At 42.2% G+C, this 20286-nt stretch overlaps 1 protein-coding gene across 2 annotated transcripts in view; it reads right to left on the bottom strand.

Annotated features, from left to right (window-relative positions):
• The window catches only part of OXNAD1 (oxidoreductase NAD binding domain containing 1), a 55745-nt gene that overhangs the window by 26475 nt on the left and 8984 nt on the right, over positions 1-20286 (bottom strand). The window contains exons 2-5 of one of the 2 annotated variants that reach the window (XM_022561758.3): positions 18899-19055; positions 16974-17091; positions 16599-16662; positions 1450-1556 (exon numbers count right to left, since the gene is read on the bottom strand). In XM_022561758.3, coding sequence (XP_022417466.1) covers positions 1450-1556; positions 16599-16662; positions 16974-17083 — 281 coding nt within the window. In that variant the 5' untranslated portion in view covers positions 17084-17091; positions 18899-19055. The remainder of the gene's footprint in view (positions 1-1449; positions 1557-16598; positions 16663-16973; positions 17092-18898; positions 19056-20286) is intronic. The other variant, XM_022561759.3, reaches the window with a different exon arrangement.

The raw sequence follows: 20286 nt of genomic DNA, 5'->3' as shown, positions 1-20286 counted from the left end.
TAAATCACAGCAAGATCTTTTTTGACCCACATCCTAGAGTAATGGAAATAAAAACAAAAATAAACAAATGGTACCTAATGAAACTTAAAAGCTTTTGCACAGCAAAGGAACCTATAAACAAGACAAAAAGACGACCCTCAGAATGGGAGAAAATATTTGCAAACGAATCAATGGAGAAAGAATTAATCTCCAAAACATATAAACAGCTCATGCAGCTCAATATTAAAAAAGCAAACAACCCAATGCAAAAATGGGCAGAAGATCTAAATAGACATTTCTCCAAAGAACACATACAGATAGCCAAGAGGCACATGAAAAGCTGCTCAACATCACTAATCATTAGAGCAATGCAAATCAAAACCACAGTGAGGTATCACCTCACACCGGTTAGAATGGGCATCATCAGGAAATCTACAAACAACAAATGCTGGAGAGGGTGTGGAGAAAAGGGAACCCTCTTGCACTGTTGGTGGGAATGTAAATGGATACAGCCACTATGGAGAACAGTATGGAGGTTCCTTAAAAAACTAAAATTAGAATTACCATATGACCCAGCAATCCCACTACCAGGCATATATACCCAGAGAAAACCATAATTCAAAAAGACACATGCACTCTAATGTTCCTTGCAGCACTATTTACAATAGCCAAGTCATGGAAGCAACCTAAATGCGTATCAACAGACGAATGGATAAAGAAGATGTGGTACAGTTATACAATGGAATATTACTCAGCCATAATAAAGGAATGAAATTGGATCATTTGTAGAAATGTGGATGGATGTAGAGACTGTCATACAGAGTGAAGTCAGTCAGAAAGAGAAAAACAAATATTGTATATTAACGCATATATGTGGAATCTAGAAAAAATGGTACAGATGAACTAGTTTGCAAGGCAGAAATAGAGACACAGATGTACAGAACAAACGATGTAGACAACAAGGGGGGGAGGAGGAGATGAACTGGGAGACTGGGATTGACATATATACACCAATATGTATAAAATAGATAACTAATAAAAACCTGTTATATAAAAAATAAAATAAAAATTTTAAAAAAAGTGTATCAACCCCCAGCAACACATAACCGAAGCAGATTAGATTACTGCAGTGCATTCTATTAGCAGCCATTCCCGCAGAATGTAATTATCAGAGTTGTCAGGTCCTCGGACCACAACTAGCTGCTTTGTTTCAATCTGGAAAACTCAAGGCAGCAATTTTCATCTATGACTGAGAGGGTCATGTGCTCAAAACCAAGGTGAGCTGAGGATAGGAAATGAATCAGATTCTCCATGCCAAAAAGAGGCTCAGGCCGAATGGAGACGCTCTAGAATTCCTACTCCCTGGGAGAAACAGTAGCCATAGAAGTCCTTTCCAGAAGGAAAAACAAGCTCTTGTATCTGATGGCACCTTGAACACACACACACTTAGGAAACAGAAAAGCCACTTACCACTGGCCGGCTTTAAAAGAAAAGTCTTTATCAGCTACAAGCAGGCGGAGCCTCTTCACAGACGGGGACTCATGAGCTGCTCCACACACCTTAGCTGCTGACACGACCTGGAGCCAAAAGACCAGAGTGGCTGAGGTTAGGTGCACACAACTCAGGAACAAACTGTGGCTTTCTGGTAGGTAGGTTTTTGGGTTTTTTTTAAATCTACAAAGATGTGGGTTCTGAAAATTGCAAAACAAAGTAAAGCACACTTTGCTTCAGAATTCTGCCTACCACCAGGTGAACAAATTTTAATTATTTTGGGAGAATTTTATTCTGCATACAAAACTCACCTCTGAAAGGGACCGTTTAACAAGCGTGTATTTGTGGAGCGTGCAGTGTGTGCCACGCACGAGGCTGGGTGCTCTGGGGAAGAGCCGGGGCACCGGAGCCCCATGCAGCCCTGCCTGGAGCCTGACTGCTCTGTCAGCGCTATGCACATAAATGAGACCCACCGTCAGCCACAAGCCTGTGTTTGTTCTGAGCCCGCCAGAAGCCCACGCCAAGCTGACTTCAGAAATTAAAAGCCAAGCACTTAGAAACTTTTTTTTATTTTAAGCAATTTTCACAGAGTAAGTTGTGTGCCTGTTTAATCTAATAACAGACAACAAATTGGGTTTGTACTCCTTGTGCCTTTGTTTTCATTTATTTTTTCTAATTCATTTTTTATTATATTTTACAAGATATAAACAGTTCACAACCTTCAAACAACAAAAACAGCCATTTGCTACAGATCGTTGGAGAAACACTATTTTAAACGATGTATCTGATTTCCAGAAAATCCTAAAAAGGTCTGGGTCAGGTACTCTTCAGTTCAGTGACATCCATGCCTCCAACACCCCTCAAATTCCAAATGCCTCTACTTCCTACATTCCTTGTTTCTTCCGCCTGTGGGTTTCTCTTCCTCCCAAACCTGGGATTTCTTCACAACAGGGCTGAAAAGACAATATGACTCTTTCCTCCACCTACTGCCCTTCAGCTCCACTTCTGGCAGCAAATCAAATCAGTAGCAGGTGACCAAACACAGCCCTTCTCCTTGACTGTTACCTTCACAGCTCCATTAGGGGGCGCCTTGGGACTCTGTCGAGGTCAGTGAGCCTCCCACCCTAATGCTAGCTCCCCTAGCCCCTTTTTTCCAACAGGACCAAGTCCAGTCAAACTATCAATGGGAGACAATTCTTAAAAATCCACGGGAAAGTTCTCCAGATGATGATGGTCTCCCTCGCTACCTCAACAAACCTCTTAAAATGTTCTCCCTTTCTCTTGCTCCTGTAAAATCCCCTGCCTCTCTTTCTCTGTATTTGTGCCAGTCCTCTCTCTCCTCCTCTCCCTGAGAGCAAGTGGGGTGAATATCCCCTCTGGAGCCTCTGAGCCTGGCCCCACCCCCACCCTGCATGAAACGCTGCTTCACCAGCTCCCACCAGCCTCTCCTCCACGTTCAACCTGCTCCTCTAGACCCCCTGACTCATCAGACATGATGTCTAATGCTAACTGCTCATCCTCAACAATTCAGCAGCAAAAAGGAAGCAGCAGAGTACGGCTTTTAACAGCACAGGCTCTACAGCTAGACTGCTTGGTATTGAAGCCTGGTGCCACCACTTACCAGCTGTGTGACCCTGGCCACACGTGTGACCCTAGGCCGCCTCACCTGGGAGATGAGAATAACAGCACCTGTACCTCACAGAGTTGGTGGGAAGATTAAAGGAGACAACATATGCAAAGCGCACATAACGCTGCTGGCCCACAGTAAGTGCTCCTTAAGGGTCTGTTTTTATGTATCTTATTGCATTAATTATAATGAATTTATCAGTATTTATTCATTATTACAAGAAATCTCACACTTTATCCATTTACGATAGCACATGCCACCTCACCAGTGCCACCATGCAGGGCCTCGCAGACCAAGCACCGCACACCCCGGGGAGTTGTTCTCATGGACAACAGTACAGACTATAAAGCATGGTGGTCTCGGTACCACAGCCTATTCATTGTTTTGCTAGAACAAACTTAAAAGCCATACTGTCTTTAAAAGCTATTCTGGAAATCTTGCCTTTAACACTGGCCTCCACTTATACTTCTTCATCCAACAGAACCTTCCCTGCTCCCTTGATGCTCTCTGCACCCATGGGAAACCTGGCTTCTGCTCTCCTGTAACTTCTCCCAAGCTTGGTGGATGTCTTGCCGAACAACCAAACTCAACATCCAGTCCCAGTTCTCAGCCTCCCTTCTGAGCGTCCCTGGTCTCTCTGAATTTGATGCTTCCTACTTCCTTTCCATCCTGAAGCACCCTCCTTGCCTGGGACGGCTGACACTGAACTCTCCCGACCCCCTCCTGCTTCTCTGACCTGGTCCTCCTGCCCCTTCTCCGCCCCTCCTCCCACTTCCTTACCAGGCGCTTCCTCTGAGCTGCCTCACTCCTGCGCCCTCTTCACCTCCGGGCTGAGGCCCCCAAGCACTCCCAAAGCTACAACCCTCCACCCCAATTCACTGTTACTTCTCTGCCAATCACAGGCTCACATCTACATGCCCCTGTCAAAACAGCCAACGTCTGAGGAGCATTTATCTCAGGTGTATGCCAGGTGCTGAGCTAAATGTTTTATGTGCATTAATTCATTCAGCTAATATGAATAACCATATTCTATCCCGAGAGACAGTATTGTTACCCTCCATTCTGCAGATGAGGAAGTGGAAAGGTTCAGTAACTTGCTCCAGATCACTCAGGAATGGCCGTGTCGGGATTCACACCCAGCAGTCTGCTTGGCCCTTGACCACCTGAAAGTCCTGATCCAATGGCAAACTCACTGATGTGCACAACTAAACCCAGCATATTCATTCCTTCCACAAACCTTTCTTGAACTTGGTGCCTGGCGCTGGAGGCGCAGAGGTGGAGAAGGCTGCTCCTGCCCTCAGAGGGCCCCGCAAAAGCAGCCGCCTTTCACGACCAAGGTTTCAGACCAAGGTTTCAATTCTGGATCGACCTTGGAGTCAGTAAGTCAAATCCATGATCTACTGGTACCTGCACACACAGTCTTGGTTCATCGCTAACACAGGCCAGTTCCACGAATTCAGCTCACGCCTCTTCCTCCCCTTGCTCACCCACCACCATCCTAAGCCAAGAACTCTGTTCTTCTCACTTGAGTTTCTGCCTCAGCCTCCTTCTTATCTCTCTCAAAACAGACAACAGGCGAATATTCCTAATGTTCTGACCTCACCGAGTTACTCACCAGCTCAAAACCCTCCAAGGTCTCCCTAACTCTCAACTACAAACAAAATGCTCAGAGGCCTTGGTAACTCATGCCAGCCTGAGCTCCTCCTGGTTTACCAGCCAAACTGGACGACTTGCCAGTCCTTAAAGGCAACTGACACCTGCCTCCCTCTCAAAGCCCTGCTGAGGTCTCTGGGCAGGCACCCGCCCTCAGTCCTGTCACCCTCCCACCCAGGCCCCCGGGCCCTGCTCAAACACCACCCCTCACCCAGGTCCTCCCTCTCCTCTCCATCCTCTCAACTCTGCTAATAAAATTTTTCCGCCTGTCTTATCATACTTAGCACATTTAATGTAAATATAAATACTCATGAACAGATCTTTTCCACACACAGACCACAAGCCTCCTGAGGTCACGTACTGGATAGAATTTCCATCTAGGTCACTTCCCTGCCTCAAGCATGGGGCCAAACACATAGTTAAGATTCGGTAAATACCTGCAGAATGAATGAAAACTCTAACTTAAAGTGACTTAAAATTGGTTTCCAAAACAAAGGTTAGTAGAAATTCAGGAGTTATTTGTTGTTCAAAAAAACAAAAAAACCAAAAAGAAAAGAAAAAAAAAGCAAGTGGGGGACCACCAAAGAAAATCTAAATTCATGTTCAAAACTGTGGAAAAGTCAGGGAAGGCAGGGATTTCTTCAGTAGATTAGGAATCTTCCTTTGTTTGCCAGACACTCTATTTTAAGTATCTTATTACAAAGTAATAATGATCAGCAGAGGACTCTCCATGACGTTATTACTCTCATTTTTTTAGGTTTACAAAAAAGAAACATTTGTTTTTGTAAAGTCATTATTTTCTTTCAATACAATAATCTGCAAAAACACAGCCAAGAGCTAGATTATTTCATTTGTAACAGTTTAATGGGCATCTGTCAGATTCATTAAAAACTAGATATGTATAAGCTTTAAACACATCCCAAAGAGTCACCTGGTCACAGGGAAATGACACTCATAATCACAGGGGCGGTGGGGAAAGGCACAGAGAATTTCAGCTGAAACATGAGCATGCTTGACCAACAAATGCTAGACTACATAAAATGAATTCAACAATCATTTGCCAATGTCCAAATAAATTCAATGAAGAAGGGAAAGAAGTTATACTTCCCATTGAAAAAGTCCTGTTTTCATCTGGATAGCCCCCATGACCAAAAATGATCCCAGATGCTTTATGCCTACTGGTATTAATACAAAAGGCAACATACCTGTTGCTATTAGTCCAAATAATCTGGGCAAAACTGCTATAACTGGTCACACAAAATACCTTTGCACAATTCATGATTTTTAAAGACATGCCTCCCTCTTAACACCTTATTTTCTTAATATAAATACTGTTCACTATACAAAGATTTCTAGCAATGGGGATTAAAAACATTAGCAAAATCTTTTTGAAGGCCGTGTCTTTTATTTTATTCTGAAGCTATTTCATATAATTAAGCCATGATTATGGCTCTGGTTATATGCCATTCTTTCTCTACTTTTAGTGAATAAGCAAAACATGATGGAGAAACTGTATGTTTTAACATTTGTACTTGTTCTCATACTTAATGGAGCAAAAGATTTCGCAATTGAAACCTCAACTAGCCACGTCCTAAGTTAAAACACATGGCAGGAAATGAAGTTTTCCATAAAATAACATCTAGACTCTTCTACTGTTCAGTAAAATAACAATACATTTGCCAACTTTTACTAGCACACTTTTTTAATGCTTTGTCAGAGTCAGCATCTAAAAGGAAATGCCATCATACTGACTGAAAGGGTTTTATGGACGATATTTTGATGTTACTGCTGCTACAAAAGTCTCTGTTCAGGAAATGAGCCTTTCTCTGGGAAACCTGGCCGCTTTCCCCTGTTCACTCCCATTCATTCATTTGCTGGCTTAAAAATTTAGACAAAGTCAGTAGTAGAGACGACCTGAAACAAAAACACAGATGGGGCACAGAGCATTTCAGAGGTGAAGGAAAATGTAATCATTATCCAGAATAGTGTGTCATCTTACACATAAGGACACCAAGGCCCAGAGACATGATTTTAACTGTGGCTGAACACCAATCTGATGAGTAGGAATCTGATCAAAAGAAAATGGTTTTACTGAAGTAAATTACTGACAAGGAAAGACCACACAATGCTGTCAACTGTATAACCTCTTCAGCGGTGTGTGCCGTCAACACCACGGCCTGCTGTGACAATGCGCTCTCCTGCTCCTCCCAAAGACTCACCCATCCACCTGGGCTGAGTCTGCTCTCTGCCCCCTCAAGCCTTCACTCTCTCATGCATCACTCCCCGCTCCCCTGTCTCCATGACAACACACTCGGGTCTGCCGCCTCACATAAGGACACCGGCAGCAAACGCCTACACACAGCGCTCACCACGGGCTAGCCACTCCACGTACAGCATTCATTCCATCATCACAACAACCCGAAGAGGTGGGTATTGCTATCATCCCCATTTTATATGGGAGAAAACTGAGGTCCCAGAGCTAGTAAGTGGCAAAGCCAAGATTTGAATCCAGGCACTTGACCACTGTGCTTTGCTGCTTCTCAAAACATAACAATTAAAACAAGCCTCTCGCTTAATCCAGCTGTTACCCCATTTCTCTGCTACCATCCACATAAAAAATTTCAGAGGGATACATGGTCCTGGCTCCACTTCCCTATTTCCACCCTCTCCCCAACACATCCGTCAGGCGTTCACGCTCAGCGATGCACTGACACTGAAGCCAGCCACTCCGGTGGCCCGCTATCCACTCTGCTATATCCAGTGACGGCCTCCCAGCAGACTTCCACGTGGTTGGCTGCTCCCTCCCGGAAACACTTTTCCTCCTGGCTTCACCAACACCTGCTGATCACCCGCCTGCCTGGTCAGCCCCTGCTTCCCCATCTCCTCCGCTGGCCCTTCCTCTCCTGCTTGACCTCTAGATGTTGACATGCCCCAGGCTGAGTGCCAGGCCCTCTCCCTCTCATCTCTATGTGGCTTAAACTTTTCATCTCCAGCAGTGAACTCCAATCTCGTATACCCAACTGCTGACTTCAATTTCCATTTCAAACAAAACATCCAACATAGAACTCTTTTATCTCTCAAAGTTTCTTCCTTTTTATTATGGAAAACGTCAAACATACACAAAACTAGTAAAAATACTATAATGAATCTCCATGTAGCCATGACCCACACTGAACAGCTGATGTGAGGTGACAAAGCTCATGGCTGATCTTGTCTCATCTGTAACTCCATCTACCTCCCGCCCCAGATTATCCCCAAACTGAGCTCTTTATCCCCCTCCTCCAAACTTGTTCTTCTCTATTTTAGTAAATATGTGCCACCACCATCATCTACCCCAATGATTCAAATCCCAAACTAGAAGTCTCTTGGTCTCCTGTCCTCTCACTAGCTGTACGCCCCCCGCCCCACCTGTGAATCCCATCAGCCCCACCCACAACCCCACCACGCTACCCTAAGCCACCGTCATCTCTCCGCGGACTATGTCAGTAGCCTCCAACTTGGTGTCAAAGCACCGCAGAAGCCCAGAGCTCTACCGAGCCAAGAGATGACCCACTTACAATGTAAACCACACGTCATTTCCCTGCTTTAAACCTTGTCGCCCTGAGAATAAAACCCCAACTCCTTGTCCAAGGCCACAGCAGTTTCCATGACCTTGGCCCTCCCACCTCTCATCTATCACCTTCTCTGAACACGCGGAGCTCGTTCCTGCCTCAAGGTCTCCGCACTCTCCAGTCCCTCTGCCAGGAATGCTGTGCACTAGGCTGGCTGGCTTTCCTCCTTATTCGAGTCTCAGCCCAAACGTTACAAACCAATAGGAAATAACCCTCCCAATCCCCATGACCCCATTACCCTGTTTTATTTCCTTCATAGTGTTTATCACATCTGACATTTTCTGGTTTACCTGCCCCACATACCTCAGGGGCTTTACCTGCCTCATGCACTGCTGTATTCCCCACACCTGGAACGGGGCTAGGTTACAGCAGGCACTCAATGCATGTCTGTTTCATTTGATTGGATCCCCTAAGGGAAAAATGGAAAAGAGCCACCTCTTAGATTACTTAATTTGTTGAAAAAAAGTGTGTCCGTGAAAAGCAATGACACTATATATTTTAGACACTAACAAGTTAAGTTCTAGGTCTAGTTAAGAAGTAGCAGGTGAGGCAAGTTCTCATTTTCACAGGCCTTATCTGCATATCATCACTGTCCCTACTTTACAAAGGGACTCATCCAAGGCAGTACAGGTAATCAGCCACAGAAGAGGTGTCGAGTGAAAAAAAATACACAACCTAAAAGTTGAGAATTATACTTTATTCTGTGGACTTACTGCAGACTTAAGTCTAGGATACAGCCTCTCAGATAGCTCTGAGATACTGGTCCAAAGAGGTAAGGGAGGAGCCAGGATATATAGGAGTTTCTGCAAAAACCCAGGTAATCAACCATCAAAAGATTACTGCTAGGGCTTCCCTGGTGGCGCAGTGGTTGAGAGTCCGCCTGCCGATGCAGGGCACCCGGGTTCGTGCCCTGGTCCGGGAGGATCCCACATGCTGCGGAGTGGCTGGGCCCGTGAGCCATGGCCGCTAGGCCTGCGCGTCCAGAGCCTGTGCTCTGCGACGGGAGAGGCCACAACAGTGGGAGGCCCGCGTACCGCAAAAAAAAAAAAAAAAAAAAAGATTACTAATTAAAGAAAAAACAGACATCTCAAGTTAATGAATTTAGTGCTTCTCTATGTATGGGAAGATGCAAGAGTCTGAGCTTATTGAAATCATTCCTTTGATATGCACCTTGGCTATCTAGGGCCAGTATCCTGCTTTTCTCCATCCTGAATCCCCTCAGTGTGCACCATGGGGGATGGTGGCTACAGTGGCTGATGGCTTGATGGCCCCAGTATCCTTTGTTTACTGAAATGGGCAGGCGACATTCTTTGTCCACAGCGGGAGTAACGCTTGTTTATTCTACTCAATGAAACAGGTACTGAGTGCCTATGTCATGTCAGCACTATGCCAGGTTCTGTGGCTACAGTGGCTTCCCTCTTCGTAGGCCTCCACTCACAGCAGGGTGCTGGGTACCTGAGGAGCTGGAGGCCGGCTGCCAGAGCCATCAGACTGCATCCCCCTGGGAGATTCTCCAAGAGACTGGGGCCCACCCCCCCACAAGCCCCCAGCTGCCTCTAGGTGCCTGAGGTCTCCCCACCACTCTCTGCTCTGTCAGAGCTGACAGTGCCGTGAATGCCAAGTACTGTTCATCTCAATCTGGACAATCTCTAAAAGGCTCTCTGACCATCAGTCTAGGCAAATTAGCTGTCCAACTGCTGGGAAACAGTCCATATTAAAAAGATGCCCCCCGCCCACCTCCCAACTTGAAGGAGGCCGCTCCAGCACACAACCTTCCCCAAATGTGCAGGAGATGACTAGCAGAGAAGCGTTAAGAGTTAAACTCAGAACACGATCCAGCTCTCCAACTAAGCAGCCTATTCCACTCAAATCCAAGCCTCAGCAAAACCCAAAGTCAAGCAGATTCTCAGCACTCAATAACCAGCAATGGGACTCATAGGATCCCCAAATGTCTCTGACTCAGAAGCCCAGTCATTTGGTTTTATTGTGTCAGCAGTAACTCCCGTGTTTGTTATGCCCGGTAATACTAAGTGAAGTTTTGATCTGGAACAGAGATATGGCTGTATGAAATTTACCTCCCATTTTGTTGCTCAATTGAACTTTGTCTAAATCGAGTGTCATGATCCTCTGCTATATTAGAAAGAAAGACCAATTTGATAACAAGGATCTGAGTTCAAGGGCTGAGTTCTCCATTTACTTGAACAAGTCCTTTAAACTTAGGCCAACAATGTAATTTATCAGCCAAAACAGGGCCCTTGTGAAGGTGAAAAGGGGGTGCTACTGACAATTATACCAGAGGAAGAGTTATAAGCCAGGACTACCCCAGGCAAACAGAAAGCAGGGTCATCCTATCTAAATCTCTGAAACCTTACTTTCCTCACCTGTGAAATGGGGATAAGCACCAGGGTGGCTGGGAGAATCAAGTAACAACTTATTGTCTAATCGAGGGCTCTGTAAACAACAGGCAACAATACACATAAGGCATTTGTAGGATAAGGCATAGGCTTCTAAAAGAAGTACACCAGTACAATTAAAAAAGTATTAATCCCAAGGAGGAACATACCTAGACACACAGTAATCAAACTGACAAAAATTAAAGACAAAGAGAAAATATTAAAAGCAATAAGGGAAAAGCAATAAATAACATACAAGGGAATCCCCATAAGACTATCAGCTGATTTATCAGCAGAAATACCGCAGGCCAGAAGGGAGTGACGTAATATATTTAAAGTGATGAAAGAGAAAAACCTACAACCAAGAATACGCTACCCAGCAAGGCTCTCATCAGATCTGACGGAGAAATCAAAAGTTTACAAACAAGCAAAGCTAAAAGAATTCAGCACCACCAAACCAGCTTTATAACAAATACTGCAGGAATTTCTCTAAGTGGAAAAGAAAAGGCCACAACTAGAAACAAGAAAATTATGAAAGAGGAAAGCTCACTGGTAAAGGCAAACATATAGTAAGAGTAGGAAATCATCCACACACAAATATGGTATCAAAACCAGTAATCATGAGGAGGAGAGTACAAGGGCAGGATATATGAAATGCATTTGAAATTAAGAGACCAGCAATTTAAAACAATCATGTATATATACAGACTGCTATATCAAAACCTTATGGTAACCACAAATGAAAAATCTGTAATAGATATATACATGAAAAAGAAAAAGGAATCCAAAAACAACATGAAAGATAATCAATCACACAAGAAGAGAACAAAAGAGGAAAGGAAGAAAAAAGACCTAATAAAACAAATCCAAAATTAATAAAATGGCAATAAGGACATAAATATGGATAATTACCTTAAAAGCAAACAGATTAAATTCTCCAACCAAAAGACACAGACTGGCTGAATGGATACAAAAACAAGGCCCATACATATGCTGTCTACAAGAGACCCACTTCAGATCTAGAGACACATACAGACTGAAACTGAGGGGATGGAGAAAGGTATTCCATGTGAATGGAAATCAAAAGACAGCTGGAGTAGCAATACTCATATCAGACAAAATAGACTTTTAAATAAAGACTGTTACAAGAGACAAAGAAATATACTACATAATGATCAAGGCATCAATCCAAGAAGAAGATATAACAATTGTAAATATATATGCACCCAACACACGAGCACCTCAATATATAAGGCAAATGTTAACAGAAATAAAAGAAATTGACAGTTACATAATAATAGTGGGAGACTTTAACATCCCACTTACATCAATGGACAGATCAACCAGACAGAAAATCAATAAGGGAACACAGGCCTTAAATGACACATTAGACCAGACAGACTTAACTGATATTTACAGAGCATTCCATCTGAAAGCAGCAGAATACACATTCTTTTCAAGCGCATATGGAACATTCTCTAGGACAGATCACATGCTGGGCCACAAAGCCAGCCTCAGTAAATTTAAGAAAACTGAAATCATGTCAAGTATCTTTTCCAACCACAATGCTATGAGATTAGAAATCAACAAGAAATAACTGCAAAAAACATAAACATGTGGAGGCTAAACAATATGCTACTAAACAACCAACAGATCACTGAAGAAATCAAAGAGGAAATCAAAAAATACCTAAACACAAATGAAAACAAAAACATGATGATCCAAAACCTGTGGGATATAGCAAAAGCCGTTCTGAAAGGGAAGTTTATAGCAATACAAGCTTCCCTCAGGAAACAAGAAAAGTCTCAAACAACCTAACTTTACACCTAAAGCAACTAGAGAAAGAACAAAACACCAAGAAGGAAAGAAATCATAAAGAGCAGAGCAGAAATAAATGAAATAGAGAGTAAGAAAACAGAAAAGATCAATGAAATTAAAAGCTGCTTCTTTGAAAAGATAAACAAAATTGATAAACCTTTAGCAAGACACATCAAGAAAAAAAGGGAGAGGGCCCAAATCAAAATTTGAAACAAAAAAGGAGAATTTACAACAGACACCACAGAAATACAAAGGATCACATGAGACTACTACAAGCAACTACATGCCAATAAAATGGACAACCTAGAAGAAATGGACAAATTCTTAAAAAGGTACAATCTCCCAAGACTGAACCAGAAAGAAACAGAAAATATGAACAGATCAATTACAAGTACTGAAATTGAATCTATGATTTAAAAACTCCAGAACACAAAAGTCCAGGACCAGATGGCTTCACAGGCGACTTCTATCAAATATTTAGAGAAGAGGTCCAAGAGGGAGGGGATATATGTATACATATATCTGATTCACTTCACTGTACAGCAGAAACTAACACAACATTGTAAAGCAATTATATGCCAATAAAAAAATTAAATTAAATTAAAATAGGGAAGAGTTAACATCTATCCTTCTGAAACTATTCCAAAAAACTGCAGAGAAAGAAACACTTCCAAACTCATTCTATGAAGCCACCATCACTCTGCTACCAAAACCAGACAAAGATACCACAAAAAAAGAAAATTACAGGTCAGTATCACTGATGAATAGAGATGCAGAAATCCTCAACAAAATATTAGCAAACCAAATCCAGCAATATATTAAAAGGCTCATACACCAGGACCAAGTGGGATTTATCCCAGGGATGCAAAGATTCTTCAATATAGACACATCAATCAGTGTGATACACCATATTAACAAACTGAAGAATAAAAACCATATGATCATCTCATTAGATGCAGAAAAAGCTTTTGATAAAATTCAACATCCATTTATGATAAAAAACTCTCCAGAAAGTGGGCATAGAGGGAATCTACCTCAACATAATAAAGGCCATATATGACAAACCCACAGCAAACATACTCAACAGTGAAAAACTAAAAGCATTTCCTCTAAGATCAGGAACAAGACAAGGATGTCCATTCTTGTCACTTTTTTTTTTTTTTTTTTTTGCGGTACACAGGCCTCTCACTGCTGTGGCCTCTCCCGTTGCGGAGCACAGGCTCCGGACGCGCAGGCTCAGCGGCCATGGCTCACGGGCCCAGCCGCTCCGCGGCATGTGGGATCTTCCCAGACTGGGGCACGAACCCCTGTGTCCCCTGCATTGGCAGGCGGACTCTCAACCACTGCGCCACCGGGGAAGCCCCACTCTTGCCACTTTTATTCCACATAGTTTTGTAAGTCCTAGCCACAGCACCACAGTCAAATGTCATTCAGTTCAGAGCTCAGTTTCCCTCATCAGCAGGACTCCAGACAGCTTACAGTTACAGCCCCAAGTAAGAAATATTAACATCATAATATGGTCATTCAGTAAATTCTCCAGAGGGAACCCCAGGCCTAGTAAGGAAAGGACACTTCCGGGCGGGTGAGAGCTCCATTCTGGACCCACGCCAGGAAGCAGCAGGGTCCTTTGGCCTAGGAATCAGAGACCTGGAGCTTCCCTCTGGCCCCAGGCTCTGCTGCCTCTGCTGTAACATGGAGATGCCAAGCTATCCTTAGGCTGTCTCACAGGCTGGAACTGAAGGGCAAATGACGCATGGAGAGTTTTGTGCAGTATGCTAGCCGTACAAAGGGAAGGCAGGGTCTGCAGACAAGAGAGGAGAAAGTGGTCTGGCCTGACAAGAGGTGCTGGTCATTTCCACAAGTCCAAGCTGAGCGCCTGTTCCATGGCTAGGACCTGCACTCTCGAAGGATGCAGGTGAGCCCCTGATGACCTTACACCACTAAGGACGTGGTTCCAGGCACCACCTGGCTTATCCAGCTCCACCCCCCAGCACCCCACTCTCATTCTGTGTGGTAGAGGAGCAGAAATGAGAAACAGAGAAGGAGGGGAGGTGCAACTGGAAAATCTCCCACCTAGCTGATACCATGGCTGGAATTACCCTGTAACTCTCTGACTTCCAGGCATTACAACTCTCAACTGCTCAACCACACTACTGGAGTTTTCATTAACTTTCTGTGCAGTTTTCTTAAACTTGGCTCAAAATAACCCCTCAGAAGTCTCAGAAATTCTGTCCTGTAAAATTTGAAGTCAGGGATTGGCAAATTACAATCGACCCACAGGCCAAATCTGAGTGTTCTGGTGAATGCCGTCTTACTGGAACACAGCCACAACAATCTGTTTACATGTTGCCTAGGGCTATCTTCACACTACAAAGGCAGAGTTTTGTAGTTGTAACTGAGACAGGGTGGCCCTGGAAGCCTAACATACTATCTGGCTCCTTATGAAAAGTTTGCCAAACCCAACTCGTAATTCTACCTGCCTCAAAATACAACAGAAGAGAGTACAGTCCAAACCTGTTAAATAAACTGCTTTTTCTTCAAAGCTGGCAAGGTTTCACTTTAAAAAAAAAATTCTAACAAATCTCACTTTTACAGAGTCAGCATTTTTGCGTGTTGAACAAACCAAAAAAAAGTTTTCAGATTTATCATCAGCGGGAAAAGCATATTTTCCCACACAGCCATAAATCTATTATGCTGAACTACTCTACATAAACTCCTCAAAAACACATTGGCTTAAAGCTGAATCCACAAACACACCACTCTTGGCCCCAAAGCAATTTTCTGAAAGTAGAATAAGCTTGAGGGTGGGGCCTAAATAATAATCTTTTACATTAAAGTATATTCTATTATTAACACTAAAAATTAAACTACTGCGACAATGCAATTTCTGACCATGTTTATAGAAGTGTATAGTCCTTCCTTATATGAAATAGTTTTCTAACTGTTAGTTTAAATACACTTACAAAACTAAGCTAAGTATTTCCAAATACGTGAAGAACCTTTCAAAAGCAAAATCAAATATCCAACTGACACTTTTAAAAGAAAATGGGGTTACTCACGGAGATAAAGGGTGAGGATCCTTTATTTCCCAGCCCTCGACACCCCTTCAGGTTGGTGGATTAGCCCTTCTATGGTCTGAATATGGAGGAAAATAATCTGCACATGGGAAGGGGTAACAAGAGCTCATCCACCTTCCTTTCTCAGATGTTAGTGCTTTCTCCCTTTTGATGAAATAGGAAGTTGTTCTAAAGTAGGGATAAGAACAAGGACTTTGAGACATGGTGCCAAAAAAAAAAGAAAGAAAAAGCAAGCTACTCATAAAATGTAGGCTCTAAAAGAAGTTCTATCCCTAAAATATAACCTTAAACCTTATGCCTGTGAGGATATTTCCCTCCATTGCTGCTACACTTCCTTCAACAAAAACAAATCCATCAGGACTTCACTGGTGGTGCAGTGGTTAAGAATCTGCCTGCCAATTCAGGGACATGGGTTCGATCCCTGGTCCAGGAAGATCCCACATGCCACGGAGCAACTAAGCCTGTGCGCCACAACTACTGAGCCCATGCTCTAGAGCCCACGAGCCACAACTACTGAGCCTACGTGACACAACTACTGAAGCCCACGTGCCTAGAGCCTGCGCTCCACAACAAGAGAAGCCACCGCAATGAGAAGCCCACGCACCGCAACGAAGTGTAGCCCCCACTCACCACAACTAGAGAAAGCCCGCATGCTGCAACAAAGACCCAACACAGCCCAAAATGAATGAATAAATAAATAAATTTATTTATTTAAAAAGAAAAAATCCATCCATTCCAAGTTTAAAGGGAACAATTTGAGTACTTTGCTGTCATCTTTTCAAATCAGTTGTCATATGCCCTGTTCAGAAAAGTTCTGAAGAGAAAAATAACAAACTTGCCCTGACTGTCTTCACAGGCATCAAGCTCATGTTATGCCCTCTCAGTAAGCCAGTCCTAACTGCGTGCCACCTGCCAGCGAGGAGAACCTGCCCTGGCCCAAGATACAAACCTCCCGGCGAACGACATCTGCAGTTCTCTCCAAGTGATCAGTTTTCCTTTTGGATTTCATTACGCTTTAATAGAAAGTAAAATTAGGTTATTAAGTATTATCCTCCTGAAAATTAGTTACACTAGTAATTATCATGACTATCCGATACGTGTCATACCTGTAGCTGGAAAGCAACAGCATGACTATCCACAATACAATATAACATCATGGATCCCAGAAAGTGGCCCATGAAAATCTGCACATCTAACTAAAGCTTAACGATCCACTGATAGCATGCACATGTAAGCAAGATGTTACAATATGCCTCCCATGATCATCAGCAGGTCAGGTCTTTTTGAAAATCAACCTCAAATGACACTGAAGGTGACAACTCACCTGCTTAGAGTAAGGTGGCGCAAAGCGCTGGGTGTCAGTCTACTCGAAGCAGCCTGAGCGCAGATGGCCCCCACAAAGCCTCGCAGCAACGCAGGAATCACGACAGCCATGGTGCTTCCTGGGAAACAACAAACTGAAAGTTAAAATATTTTAAGGAAAAGTAGGGAAATATCAGACTATGTTAGGGGCCAGTGAAGAAGAGTTTGGATTTTTGTTGCTGACATTATGAGCTGATCTAACAGCAAAACAATTAACTTCACCCTGACAAAATTTCTGCTACTACATACAACTGATTCAACTGATCTCCACAGCACATACGTATGTAATTATGGTGTTCAAATATTTGTGTTCTCTATTAGTTTCCAAAATCTCTGACCAAACTCATGGGACTAATCTTCTGCTATTACAGAAGAGGACAGTAGATTTTATAACTGCCTAATAATTATATTCTGCCCAGAGCACCGCATAAGTCTTTAATATTTCTTGTTAGATAAAGTGAAAGGGACAAATTTTCTGAGGTTCACAGCAATAAGAATAAACAAACTCCAACTACATGCAGTAACATAGGTATCACAAATATCACAGTAAATGAAAAGAATGAAAGAAGCCAGACTCAAAGAAGTCAGTCACACAGAGTACAAAAACAGAAAAAACGAATCTACGCAGTTAGAAATCAAGTTAGTAATTACTCCTGGTGAGGTGCCAATGACAATGTCTTTTCTTAATATGAATGCTGACTGCATGGGTATTTTCCTTTTGAAAAAAGTTCATCAAATCACAGAGAAGTTTGGGGGCAGTAAAAATACTCTGCATGGTACCATAATGACAAAAGTCATTAAACATACGTCCAAATCCACAGAACATACAACACCAAGAGTGAGCCGTGGTGTTAGGCTTGGGGTGATTATGATGTATCAGTGCAGGTTCATCACCTATAACAACTGTCCTACTCTGGTGGGGGATGTGGATGCTGGGGGAGGCGATGCACGTGTGTGAGCAGGGGGTGTATGGGGAATCCCTCTACTAGCCCTCAGTTTTGCTGTGAACCTAAAACTGCTCTAAAAAAAAAATCAAGTCTTAAAAATTCAATGAAGCAGTCCTCTTAGGATTTATGTACTTCTGTTTATATGTTACACTTCGATAACAAGTTAAAAAAAAAAAGTCAGAAAGATTCTCCAACATTTCAAATTCTAAAAACTACTGGCCTATCAGGGAAAGCATTGATTGGAAGTCAAATGATACATTTTTTTTGCTTCCTATCGCTCTGTTTTCCTCTGCCAATTTTTTACTATTTCTTTGCCTAAGATGGCCACTTTTAACACGTTATATTGGCATATATATCTGTCCTTTCCTATCTCAGTTGGCTTGAGAATAAATGAAAATGTATGTGAACACTCTATTTCCTGAGCTCTTTGGAAGGTACTACATAAATTAATTGTAACAAATACAGTGTTAGAAAAATATTCAAGTGAGGTGTGCTGCATTCCTACTCCCCATTCATTAATTTAGCCCTTCATTTGACAAATATTTATTAAAGCCCATCACATGGCAGGTCCTGGGGATACAAACATGAACAAAACAAAGACCTTAGGGAGCCTACATTTAAAAGACAGAGACATGAAATAAATAAAAGTAAGTAAATTGAGCAGTGATATCAGTCATATGTAATTTATTCAGTTATAACCAAATCATATCAAAAATCCACTGTTTCATAACTAGTCTTTAGACAAGATAAAAGATCTATTTCTTGCCATGCAGCATCACTGTGGATAAACATGCTACTCGCTATTTTTCTCTCTAGTAAATGAAATAAGTATAAGGCTTCTTTCACCTCATGTAAGACTACTACATGTAGTTTTTCTCCTTTGAATGTACTAAACCAAAAATGGTACATAAATCATTGAAAGAAAGAAGGCAAAACTTACTTTAGAAGTCCATGAGAGTTCAGGAGTCATTAAGAGTACGGCTGGCTGACTGACTGACATGCAATATTCTGGTCCTGCATTTACACTGAGACCTCTGGAATATACACCAGTTGGAACACAGACAGTGTTTCCATATACTGAAATTCTAACAAAGTTCCTGCAATGGCAGAGACAACATATAAGAACGATGTTGGGGAAAATTAAAAAGCACTGTCTCTTAGTGGCAAAAGGGAAGGCTCATTGTAATCAGCAGCATCACCACAGAGCAAGCCGACTCTCAAAGACCCCCTTTCCATTCATTCCTCCTCCTGTTTCCACTTTTCTTGTCTGATTGTCTTGCTGCTTCTCTCTTTCATCTTCCTTGACCGTCAGTCTGTAACTTCTGCTGCTTAGGGTATCCACCCCATGAACAACCAGCTCAATGGCTGGAATGATACAGTTACATGTCACTTGGGGTCAACTTCCCTGATAAAACTTAACCAATATGTAGGTACATACGGACACCCTGTTCTGCTCAATGTTTTGGACAACTACTGCTACAATAAGTTGTCCTCATCTAAGACACATATTTTAGTGATTATGCTGTTTGAACGGTCTACTGCTCAACTGAACTCGAAAACAAAGAAATGTTAATTTTTAAAAGCTGTTCTCTTTAAAATTCTAAAATCTTGTTTTGTAACAATAGTAACCATGACCAAGAGCGCCACCTACTGGTAAAAAGAAGGGTATTTCATCAAATTGTGTTCAAAGTGCCTTCCAAAGCAAAAGGTATTTAAAGAAAAAAAAAACTACCCATATTTTGAAATATGTCCAGTGGTTTTATATATTCAATGTAAGTATTAATTAACTATGGAAAATTAACATATATTAATTAATTTTCAAAACCATACAAAAAAGAATATTCCATCAATGTTTGTATCCTCATAGGCCTTACCTCACCAAAGTTATTTCTAAAACAGAGAAAAGTATCATAAATGCTAAATAAAACATATATCCATTTAAAGAGTGAACTGCAAGCAACAGATAATTATGACACTATACATATAAAATCCTGAAGATGCTACCAAAAAACTACTAGAGCTCATCAATGAATTTGGTGAAGTTGCAGGATACAAAATTATACCCAGAAATTTGCTGCATTTCTATACACTAGCAACAAAAGATCAGAAAGAGAAATTAAGGAAACAATCCCATTTACCATCACATCAAAAAAAAAAATACCTAGCAATAAACCTACCTAAGGAGATAAAAGACCTGTACTCCGAAAACTATAAGATGCTGATGAAAGAAATCAAAGATGACACAAACAGATGGAAAGATACACCATGCTCTTGGATTGGAAAAATCAATATTGTCAAAATGACTGTATTACCCAAGGCTATCTACAG

The sequence above is a fragment of the Delphinapterus leucas genome, chromosome 4, assembly GCF_059928025.1.
Source record: "Delphinapterus leucas isolate spDelLeu-1000000601 "Yukka" chromosome 4, BTC_Dleu_Yukka2, whole genome shotgun sequence".
Classification (NCBI taxonomy): domain Eukaryota; kingdom Metazoa; phylum Chordata; class Mammalia; order Artiodactyla; family Monodontidae; genus Delphinapterus; species Delphinapterus leucas.
This window is presented reverse-complemented; position numbering and strand designations above follow the sequence as displayed.